General features: G+C 45.8%; 1 protein-coding gene across 6 annotated transcripts in view; it reads left to right on the top strand.

The window, feature by feature from the left end:
• SHROOM3 (shroom family member 3) overlaps positions 1 to 12423 on the top strand; it is a 229511-nt gene that overhangs the window by 187192 nt on the left and 29896 nt on the right. For all 6 annotated transcript variants that reach the window (XM_082236253.1, XM_082236258.1, XM_082236256.1 and 3 more), the window contains one exon: positions 8997 to 9128. In XM_082236253.1, the coding sequence (XP_082092379.1) occupies positions 8997 to 9128 (132 nt within the window). The remainder of the gene's footprint in view (positions 1 to 8996; positions 9129 to 12423) is intronic.

Raw genomic sequence — 12423 nt, forward strand, 5'->3', positions numbered from 1 at the left:
CATGCTAAACCAAACCTTGGCGTGGCAGTAAAAAGGACCAGGAAGCAGCTGCAAACTCCTCTCTAATAACCTTCATATTGCATGGACTTCCTAAACCGTAGCTTGTTTTACCGTGTCATGTGAATCATCTTACTCTCCTTATCCATCACAGATCAGGACCCTGGACAGGACTGCAGGTGCTGATCCAGAGGTCACTGGCTGCTAAATCTCAGAACCTTGGCCAGCAATCCTGCAGTAAGAGGACTTAGCAATGCCCTGGAGCAACCACCTGGGTTTTATGGTCCCACAAAGTCAGCCTGAAGGTTCTACTCCCGTGAAGGCTGCAGGGCCAGATTGAGAAGGCGATTGGGCTGCCTCCAGCCCCCGGGCCTTAGGTTGCCTATCCTTGAGCTAATTCCTTGTAGGGTTGTGTGTGTGTGTGTGTTTTTCTATGCATCAAATGCCCACCTCCAGACCTCTCAGATGGGCTAGGGAAACTGAGGTTTTGTGTCTCAAAGTGATGCAAGAACTGGAGTTTCTAGGAAGCTTTGCTATTGAGTATGCTAATCCAAGAAAAAACAAGATAAGCAACAAGGAACAGGAGGAAACCGCCTAGGGCCAAATACCAAGCTCATTTGATATTGCTTTGGCCAGAGTTTTGCTGTCAAAAGTGTTGATGAATGTCACAAGGCAACTTCATATCTGCCAACATTTGCAATCCAGAACAGGGAGACTTGGGTGAAAATATGCCTGCTCCATAAATTCATTTACTCAGGAAGCCTGCTGATCTCAGAAGGACTTACTTCCCTAGCCTTGCCGCAGTTCTGAGTGAACACAGCTAGAGATTAGGATGTATGATCACTTTCACACAAGATGCTTAAATGGGGTTTCTTTTTTACTCTCCCATTTGCTGCTTTTGCAAATGGAATGCAATTGCTGCCTTGGCTAGATAATACCCATTGGATTTAAATATGGCGAATCTGCTTTCTGCTCTGCATTTAGCAGTCATATTCAAAAGCAAGCAGTCAAGCAAACCAGGGTGGGAAACAGCAGTATCTTAAGTGTGAAAAATGGTCTTGGGTACATACACACCTTCCACCTTTGACCTTGAAGTCTTCACCCCAGGTCCCAAGACCTTAATCCGGGGATGTAGTATTAACAGAGGCCTCTGAGGTGTCGTCCCAGTTCATGCTGAGAAGGACAGCTGCCAGATCAGAAGTGTCACCTTGCACGCAGCTTCCTTGGGTCAAGTTGTTCAGAAGCAATACTAGCCATTTTATAAATTAAAGCTGCGGTGGGCAAAAGATAGATCAGGGTGTATACCTTAGGGTGATTTTTAGTAGATCAGCATGAGTATCTGTCTCCTAAATATTTCTTGGAGAGCAAGAGAGAGAGAGAAAGAGAAAGAAAGACTGTACACACACACACACACACACACACACAAAGAGAGAGAGAGAGAGAGAGAGAGAGAATATGTCTATATCTAAATGATGTGGCTGAAGCAAAACAACTCAGCTGGAGTGTGTTGATTCACTTGGCCCAGAGTCTGTGTTTGCTATTGTTGATGTGGCTCTACAGGAAGGTACATTCTGTTACAGCGTAGAATCTACTTAATAAACGTAGGTTGTCTTCGGTTTAGCTTTCCTTCCACTTCTGTTAATTTGCATTAACCACTTCGTGCACGAGAAAAGAATGAAATTTCACGGCATAGTTGTTTATATTGCTGCTGGTTTTCTTAACGTGAAAAGAAGAAGAAAAAGAGTCGTTGTGGCAGATTAGTTGGTCCTTCTTAATCTGTATGCATCACAGATGCCCTGGGACAGACTTGTGTTCTGGTCACTTCTCTTCCGTGACTCAGTTGCTCACTTTATGCACCAGCATTTGATTCAGTTTCACCACAGTTTTGCCACGGCACTGAAACACAGTTCAGGCTCCAAAATCCATACTAGGGCAATACCATTATTAGGCCGTTCAAAATTCCCCAAAATAGCCACAGCAAGCTTTTAAGTTCTCTAAAGAAGAAGAAGAAGAAGAGTTTGGATTTGATATCGCGCTTTATCACTACCCGAAGGAGTCTCAAAGCGGCTAACATTCTCCTTTCCCTTCCTCCCCCACAACAAACACTCTGTGAGGTGAGTGAGGCTGAGAGACTTCAGAGAAGTGTGACTGGCCCAAGGTCACCCAGCAGCTGCATGTGGAGGAGCGGAGACGCGAACCCGGTTCCCCAGATTACGAGTCTACCGCTCTTAACCACTACACCACACTGGCTCTTCACTTGGTTGAGTACCAAGCAAAGTGGCATGTAGTACTGTAGAGGCAGAACAAATAAAGCTGCCATGGTACTAAGAAAATGAAGTTCACACTCATAAGATGGAGACTGTGTACACACATCTTACATTTATTATTATTATTATTATTATTATTATTATTATTAAAATTTCCTCACTGCCCTTCTCTGAGGGTCAGAGGGCAGTTACAATATAAATTTGAAGCACATGGCTTTCCCCCCACCCCCCGAATTCAGGGAAATGTAGTTTGTTAAGGGTGCTGGGAATTGGAACTGTGAGGGGTAAACTACAGTTCCCACGATTCCTTTATGGTGAAGTCATGTGCTTTAAATGTATGTGTATGCAGCCGGGATGTGGAAGGCACTAGCAGACTTAATAGATTAGTCTCTCCTAAGTGCTGGACAGGTTTTAGGTTACATCTAGGAAGGCTGGGGTGAAGAAACACACAACAGCCAATTGGCCATTTTTGAAAATATAAAATCTGGCAATTCTGTAGAGCTGATAGCTAGATCAAGGGTGAAGAAACTGCAGGCCACCAGGTGTTGTTAACTCTCCAGTCCTGTTCAGCCCCAACCAGCATGGCCAACGGACAGGGATGATGGAGTGGCAGCCTCAACAACACCTCAATGGCCTAGGACCCTCGTACCTACGGGACCGCCTCTCCTGGTATGTCCCACGGAGGACCTTACAGTCTTCAAACAAAAACATCTTGGAGGTCCCAGGCCGCAGGGAGGTTAGGCTGGCCTCAACCAGAGCCAGGGCTTTTTCGGCTGTGGCTCCAATCTGGTGGAACGCTCTGTCACAAGAGACTAGGGCCCTGCTGGACTTGACATCTTTCCGCAGGGCCTGCAAGACAGCTGTTCCACAAGGCCTTTGGTCAGGGAGCAGCCTGACTCCCTCCTTTGGCAATCTCCACAGAACTTTAGCCCAACGGTTGCCACTATTTTGATTTGAACTGATTTTATAATGAAATGATTTTTGAATGTTGTATTATTTTACTGTTGTTAGCCGCTCTGAGCCCAGCTTCGGCTGGGGAGGGCGGGATATAAATAAAATTTTTATTTATTTATTTATTTATTTATTTATTTATTTATATGAAGAGCTACAGGTTCCCCACCTGAGATCTAGATTATCAGTTTGGATTATGCTCAGTTCCAAACCATGGTTAGATTTCTGCAGAAGAGCCAAAGCAAGCCTTGGTCTTGTGTGCTTCCCTTCCGCTGTCCTCATTTGTGGTGGCAAGGATGTTTCCAGTTCCACACTGGACTAAATCACAGTTTCCTGTTGCATACAGGTGGGGAGACTCTGGTTTGTTCTAATCCTTAAAACCAAACAGGATCAAATTTTGGTTTGCTAACTGATACACCCCAGACATAAGGACCTGTAATTCTGAGAGCATCATTTTACTTTCCTCTTTCTCCCATTTACCCTTCACCCCCATTCTGCTTATGCAGTTGAAGGGCAATAGCTGAGGACTGGTTACATGCAGATCTGCCATTTTGAAGTCAATGAGAGGTTTCTGTGGACTACCAGGTAGAACTGCCTACGTTTTCCCTCCTCCCCAATCCACCGAAGACCAAACGACGCCACACCTATTCAGACAAACACAGTTCAAACCTTTGCAACAGGAGGAAGTTCTGGTCTGTTTGGAAATTGCAGCACTCATCGCATGACACTTAATCCACATTTTCCGAACAGAGGTAGGCTATAGACACAATGCAAAGCTTTGCCCCACAGCTATTTATACTTGTCTCTTGGTTCAGGTCCACAGCTTAATTATTTACTGGATTACTTTGTTCTGGGGCTGTTTGGCTGAAGTGCTTTAAAAATATTGCAGGCTTTAAAAAATAAAATAAAACCAAACCCTGTCAAGGCAGCTCTCAGAAGCCAGTTGCTGGCTGTGTCAAGGGGGAGGGTGCTTTATTTCTGCCAGACAATGTGCTTTCTCAAGCAAGAAATGAGAATGTCCTAGGTTTTGATTCGACCAGAACTACAAAGAAATCTTTAAATCCCTCTGGCCTCTCTGTGTGCTGCGTGGAGACATCTTGAAGGGTCTCTCTGAAGATCAGGCTGTGAATTGCTGAGTTAAATCCCATTCTGTCTGCCTCCTAGCCTACGGCATTCAGTTTCCTTGTTTTCTTGGCAAAGGAGGCTACAAGAGGGCCTCTGTCTGAAAGGCACCTATATATGATTTGTGCAGCTCCTCTTAGGAACCTTCACCCCTTACTAATATGATTCTGTCAACAGAGGCGGGTGGTGGTGAGTAAGAGAATCTCATTCTTTTGGTGGTATTCAAAAAGTCTCATGAAACCCAAAGACTTGGGCTCTGTTTCCCAGCTAGAAGAAGAAGAAGAAGAGTTTGGATTTGATATCCCTCTTTATCACTACCCGAAGGAGTCTCAAAGTGGCTAACATTCTCCTTTCCCTTCCTCCCCCACAACAAAAAAGAAGGCATGTTTACTATGCAAAGTATTTATATCCTCCCTCTCAATCACTGCAATTCTTTCTGGACGTGGATAACAATAGTTTGGATGGAAAATTAAACAGATAAAAGCTGTTGGTGCATCCTTCTCATTCTTGTAACTGAAACAGGTGACACTTGGGAGTATCTTAAGAGTAAGAGCGACCTACCTTCGGAAAAATGAAACAGTCACTGAGTTTCTGCATGAGTCAGTGAACTGTGTCCATTGCCTCCGAAAGCAGACAACTGTGGGATTTGTTCTTTGGGAGTGAATGCATGATCCTTCAGGCAGAGAAATTACCCACACCCAGTAGAGGCTGGCCTGACAAATAATGACGCAGATCAGTAAATCACTCAGAGATGCAACAGGCACCCTCTTTTATGCTCATTGTATGAATGCAATTCTCTCACAACCCACACTGTTTAGGAATCACACTGCAACAGTGAGTTGTTAAGAAACTGAGCAGGGTTAGAAGCCACCAGTAGAGGCAGTGAAAACGCTTCCCCTTTCTAGTCTGTGACTTTTTCAGGCCCAGCCTGCAAAAATGAAAGTTTGCTTAGTTTTTACAGTATATATATGCAGCTTGGCCTCCTCTTGGTGAGCAGCTGCAGAGGCAGGCACATAGCTGTCATGCTGCAAAGCCATGGTTTGCCTTAGTGGCAGTATTGTGCAAAGCAGGTCCATAAGCAGAAGCTTGTGTTTATCGCAATGGTGGGGAGCCCTTTTCAGCCAGGGGGGAAGGACCATAGCTGTCAACCGTCCCTTATTTGGCAGGAAAGTCCCTTATCCCAGCGCCGTGTCCCGCTGCTGTCCCTTATTGATGATGTCCCTTAAATTTCCCGGGTTTCAAAGGAAGCAGCTCCTTTCCCTCCCTCCCTGCCGGCCAGGGAGGAGGGAGGCTCCAACTGTGTTGCTTGGCTGCGTTGCTCACCCAATAAGGAGTCTAAGAACAACGGGGGGGTGGAGCTTGCATGCCTTGTGCCGATCAAATCGGCTGCGTTGCCTGGGGACTTGCCATTGCTCAGCGCTTCCCAGCGGAGAGGTGACGGTGGTTTTCCTTGCTGCATCCCCTTTGCTGGGTTTCTGCGCTGTGGGAACCACCGCTTGAGGCTTCGTTTGGCAGCTGGCTGGGCTTTCTGCCTTTGGCTTGGAGGGGCTCAGAAGGTGAGCATACCTGTGCCTGGAAAATCCCTTATTTTGGCTGCTGATCCCTTATTTTCGAGGCTGCTGGCCCCTTATTTTCAAATCTGTAAGTTGACAGCTATGGGCAGGCAAGGGCTCCTGTCCCACTAACCACAGCAGAGAATGTGGGCACACGTAGCTTGCCCAGTGTCATGATGAGAAAAGATGCATTTGCCAGAATTCTATTCCCCCCCCCAATTTTTTTATTCATTTTACAACACAAATAAAAAACACAAACAGAAAAGACAAATAATACGAACAAATTCTTGTCATATCCTTATTTTTCTAAAGTCCCACCTATCTGATTTTCATTTTACTTCATCTTTAGCAGTTTACATATATCATAATTTCTGACCATCTTTTTTTATCACACTTAAAATAACTTCACATTTTATCACTTACAAATAATACTATTTTAAAATACCCTATCTTCTACTTCTAACCCTACAGCCTATAGCTTCCAAAGCTATTCTAAGGTTTAAATATTAACATATTTTTTCAAATATTCCTTAAACTTCTTCCAGTCTTCTTCGCATTTGCCAATATTCTAATGCAGGTTGTTGAAAGAAGCATTATCAGAAACTATATACCTCTGACTAGTTTTCCACATGAATTAGGTTAATGGGCTGATTTTCCATCGAGACGATGAAATTTCGCAGTGTAATGATAGCAACCAGTTCAGCGTTTTACTTCCTTATTTGCATCTTCCCTGTTCTGTCTGATGGGCAGGGTACAAATTATTATTATTTCATGTACTTCATTGTGCTTCAGTATAACCGTGCTTTCCTTTATTCTTTAACCCTGTTGTGTGGGTATTCAATTCCCCCGTGTGATTAGAATCACGTCGGGGAGAGCAGGATATGCTAGCTTGCCCTTCTGCCTCCATTGCATGTCTGTGCCCATTAGACAGCTGTACTCATGGAGGCTCAACACCAACATGGTTCTTAATCCCATGGAGAGCAGCTTCCCTGTTGCAGATGTTCACTCCAGTGCACGGAGGGTGGAGGGCTGCGCACGTGGGTGTAACAGTGGATCAGGGTTAGTGAGGATATCCCTGCTCCCTTTTGCATGGAGGGAACTAACAACCCACAAAGGGATTGTGTCTCCTGTATATCTGGTCACCCTCTCCCATGATCTTTCCCTCTCCCTGTTTTTAAATGAAACTTAAGCCAAACACAATGTTGATGGTGCCACGTGCATTGTCAACATCAGTCTGAAGCAGGGGTGGGGAGCTTCAGGTCCAGAGACCAAATGTGACGCTCCAACCCTGCCTGTCTGGCTCTTGGGAGCCTCCCCAGGCCATGTGCGTGCGCACACACACACACACACACACCAGCCACACTGTCATGGACTGGTTGAATGCAGAGGAATGGTGGTAGAAACCAGCTGGGGAAGCAGCAAGGGAAGAAGGCTCAGACCCCAGGGAGTAGTGGTGAGATGATGATGAGCAGTCAGAGGGAGAAGGAAGTGTCGGGAGCTGAAGGGGAAAGAGGGCTTAGTGAGCTGGGAAAGTCGGTGGCAGGGGGCAGTCAAAAAGCTGAAGTTGGCAAGTGGGAGGAAGGAGGTCAAGAGGCAGAGACGAGTCACTGGTGTCTCCCTCGCCTGCTGTGACAAGCTCCCCTCCCATCTCTCCGGACCAGGAGAGGCATGAAAGGAGCAGAGGAGAGATTGGTCGAATGCAGGCACAGTCTCCAGTTGCTTGGGAAATGCCACGGAGAGGAGGCAACATGACAGCTGTGGAGAGGTGGGGACTTTTAGTCTCGGCAACGGATTTCATGGAGTAAGACCCACAAGGAATGAGCTCCTGTGTGCATTAGGGCTCACTCAGCCAAATATGTGGAGATCGTGTTTTTGCAAATTATGAGTTAAACTCCAACTTTGGACTACGTGATTTACCAACCTGCACACTCACTACTGCCCCTTCTTTGTACCCTCTGTGAGAGTGTTTTTGCCTGGCTGTAATCACCTCCTGGCAAATAGAAGGGGAAGAAATGGAGGCAGTGAGAGATTCTACTTTCTTGGGCTCCATGATCACTGCAGATGGTGACAGCAGTCACGAAATTAAAAGACATCTGCTTCTTGGGAGAAAAGCAATGACAAACCTAGACAGCGTCTTAAAAATCAGTGACATCACCTTGCCAACAAAGGTCCGTATAGTTAAAGCTATGGTTTTCTCAATAGTGCTGTATGGAAGAGAGAGCTGGACCATAAAGAAGGCTGATCGCTGAATAATTGGTGTTCTTGAATTATGGTGCTGGAGGAGACTTTTGAGAGTCCCATGGACTGTAAGAAGATCAAACCTATCCATTCTGAAGGAAATCATCCCTGAGTGCTCACTGGAAGGACAGATCATGAAGCTGAGGCTCCAGTACTTTGGCCACCTCATGAGAAGAGAAGAACCTGATGTTGGGAAAGATGGAGGGCACAAGGAGAAGGGGCAGTGGAAGACAGGAGTGCCTGGTGTGCTCTGGTCCATGGGGTCACGAAGAGTCAGAAACGACTATACGACTAAACAACAACAACAACTATGTGCTATCAACTCTGATAAGTCCTCTTGCTTCCCTGGATGAAGAGAAGGGTGTGAGAGCATGTGCAGAAACTAGCCTACTGCACAAAGGCAAAATTTGCATTTGTTCCTCTGCCCACCACTTGCACGCGGCCCCCAGAAGGTTGCGCAGGATTGAATACTGCCCTCAGATTGAAACAGATTCTGTACCCTTGGTTGAAGCAAGGCTCTCTAGTAGGTTCCAAGCCACATTCCTCTTAAGGCTGCCACCAAAGCCTCAAGATTAATCTAATGACATTTTTGACATTTAGGGTATCCTCTTGCACCAGGCCCAATGAAATGGTTAGTGTGTTTTTCAACAGGATGGTCTCAGTGGAGCACACTGATGCATAGCACCAGAGCAGAATGTAATAAGCATTAGGGAGTAGAGACCGTGACGTGTTTGTATTCTTGACAGGGTCACGCTGCTGGCACAGAATAAATGCTTAATAATAATCATATTTCTCCTGCTCCACCTGTCAGGGTATCTGAGCAAGTTCCTGCCTCTAATTATTTTACCCCTTTTTGTTCTTTTCCCAGACGAAGCGACCCTGTGGGCCGACCGCACTCCTGGCATTCTGCCAAGTTCATAGAGAACCAGCCCGATCTCAGCATGATGCAAATATCTCCTGGCATGATTGGCACTCCGTGGCATCAAGCCTACCATTCCAGGTAAGCCTCACAGCAGTTTGGCCAAAACAACAAGAACCCTGTATCCGAGGATTGGTGTGTTGTGTGCTTCCCATTCCAGGAAGAGAACAATTTATACTCCACCCTGAAAGCATAATCCTCAGCAGTAATCTGCATTCACCTCACAGTCTTTTAAAAGCTGCTGAGCTTTCTTTGCCAGGTGCTGCGCTACCTTTATGGATCTGAAACAATGGTGTATCAGGCTGAACAGGCAGGTACCCTCAGCCATTTTTGCAAAAGCTGTGCAGCCACGGTGGTGGAGTGCAGGACTTACCAAGCAGCGAACTTTGCCCAAATTTCCTTGCTGATTGCAGAATTCTACAGGCTCTGCACTAAAAAAAAAGAAAAGAGCAGATGAATCAAAATTCTGAATTCTGTAGCCTTTACACATTATTCAGATTTCATGCATTCGCTTATTTTGCATCGTCTGTTCTGCTTGCTCTATCCCAGGGGTCAGCAAACTTTTTCAGCAGGGGGCCAGTCCACTGTCCCTCAGACCTTGTGGGGGGCTGGACTATATTTTGAGGGGGGGGGATGAACGAATTCCTGTGCCCCACAAATAACCCAGAGAAGCCTTTTAAATAAAAGCACACATTCTACTCATGTAAAAACACCAGGCAGGCCCCACAAATAACCCAGAGATGCATTTTAAATAAAAGCACACATTCTACTCATGTAAAAACACACTGATTCCTGGACTGTCTGCAGGCTGGATTTAGAAGGCAATTGTGCTGGATCCGGCCCCTGGGCCTTAGTCTTCCTACCCATGCTCTATCCCTTGCAAGTTTGTTCCGTTTGCAGAATACATACAGGTTTCAGAATTCAGCTTTTCTTGGAACACAAATATCTTTTTTAAAGGAGCTGATCATATAGAGCTTTGGCCTGTTCCCTACAATGTGTTTCCACTTTTCTGTATCTGTTCTGAAAGACGGAACATAACACAACCGGAAAGTTCTTAGTGATGTTTCTTTTTCGATGTATAGACAAATCCCCAGTCTTTCAATCTCCTCGAACATCTTTGTAGCAGATTCCGAATCTCAGCATCGGCACAGTGGCTTTTCCTCCTCCCCAACTTAGCCGCTGGAATTTCAAGACCTCTGTGAAACCTAAATACTGGCACCAATAGTAATTTATTGAGATCAAAGGAAGCATGGGATGGGAAAGCAGGAAGAAACTCTAGGATTACAAAAAGAAACGAAAAAAGAAACCCTTCCAACAGAGATGTGTGTTCTCTTTCTCTCCTTGACACCCAACACAAATCATCTGGCAACGGCATTCATTCCTTCCCAGGGAGCTGCCTTTTTTTTAAAATTATTCTTTGCTATGGCCTAGCTCATAGAGTTCCAAGCCCCAGATTTCTGCCGTCTCTGTTGTCGCATCTCTGCTGGCATAGAAGCCATCGCTCCAGGTGTTTCAACACTGAAGAGCGCCAGTGGCATCTAGTGGTCGGATTGCCCGCCTTCTTCTGTCGCTGTCTGTTGGTAATAGGTGAGGGCCGGAGTAGTCAAATTGGGAGATAATTTGTTTAAAAAGGAAAGCAAATAGCAGAAGCGGCTGAGGAGATGAAACCAGAAAAATGGCCAGTTCTGTTGAAACCATTCCTCCTCCTCCTTATTCTCTGTGATCTGGTTCTTTCTCATTCTCTGTACAGTGGTACCTCGGGTTACATATGCTTCAGGTTACATATGCTTCAAGTTACAGACTCCGCTAATTCAGAAATAGTATCTCGGGTTAAGAAGTTTGCTTCAGGATGAGAATAGAAATCGTGCTGTGGGGGCAGTGGGAGGCCCCATTAGCTAAAGTGGTGTCTCAGGTTAGGAACAGTTTCAGGTTAAGAACGAACCTCCAGAATGAATAAGTTCTTAACCCGAGGTACCACTGTACTTCTTCTTCACTTGGCAAACAGCTCAGTCCCTAGATAGTTGCTTTGCAGCATCCTTCCTTTTGCCTTTATGTTTTTGCTTCCATGTGGTGGGGATATTATCCTTAGGCTAGGAGGTACCATGAGAAAAGATAATGCCGAGCAGGAGAACAACACAAGCCAGGCAACAGTTGGGCCTTGGGACACTAAAGGGTCATCCACACTTTGCACTGTTCTTTCTTAACACATACTTTAAAACTCTCACGTCCAAGCACTTTTGTTTTTTCCCCCCAGGCGCATTTCCCACACAAACCCGCTCTTTACTGCTGAATTGGAGCAAACAGCAATTCGTGAATGAGACCCTGGTTCCCCAAGGCCCTGCCATTGTCACAGCAGGAGACACGACAGATGGGCTTACAAGGAAACTGAGGGGTTTTCAGTGGCCAGAGCAACTTGGTTTGAGGAGGCCAAGTTTATGCTGTCACGGGGCTGAGGGTAAATTGACTGTGCCAGAGCCAGGCTGCGGCTGTGGGTTGCCATTTTTGAATGAATTTCAAATGCCCAGCTCTATTAACCAAGCCCACTTCTGATTGAGTGTGGGCATTATTCAGAAGAGAACCATTTTTTTATTTTCCCCTCCTCTCCCACAGTTTACCTATGTCCTCCCTGCCACCCCACTTCTTAACCGAAAGGATGAGGTGGCAATCATATGCCTCAGGCTTGAGGTCTCAGCTCCATTCAGGCATTCTGGGAAATGTAGTTCCTAAGCTTCCTGGTGTCAGTGTGAAGGATTCACCTTCCTTTGAGTTAAATAATGCATTATCCCATTTTGCTGATGTTGAGTAATAATGACTCAGCATGGTCCTGGGGTCCCTTGAGCCACTGGGTAGCTGAGTAATAATGACAGTGAACCAGGCTAGTTTTAAGGCCTACACGTCTTCATCAGCTTGCATGAGGGAAAATAATGTCAAGGAATCAACCTAACCAGCTTCCTCCCCTCCAAATAGCAGCAGCAGCAGCAACAACAGGAGGGTTTATGCCTGCAACTGAGCCTCCTTGACAAATAGCTGTGTCATATCCTTTCTGGAGCAGCCTTTGACTTTTCGTCAGCTTGGTCCGTGATGAAAAGCTCTTGCCATGGACTTATTGAAGCTGTTGTGGTTCCGCTGCTCTCTGTCCCATCTCCACCCCATCCCTCATTGCCTCCTTCCCTGTCATGTCTGTTTAGTTTTCTCACAGCAAACAAAATGTCTCCAGTTCAGTTGGAGATTCCAGGAACACTGCCAGCGTATAGCCTTCACCTCCATAAAAAGAAAAGAAGCGAAAAAAGAAAAAGAGAGAGAGAGAGACATGGAGGAGGGGGCAAATTCCTCTCCGTCCTCAAGCTTCTCTTACTCTCTTGTTCTTCCTTTCACC

Source organism: Podarcis vaucheri (assembly GCF_965113315.1).
Source record: "Podarcis vaucheri genome assembly, chromosome: 9".
NCBI classification, from domain to species: Eukaryota; Metazoa; Chordata; class Lepidosauria; order Squamata; family Lacertidae; genus Podarcis; species Podarcis vaucheri.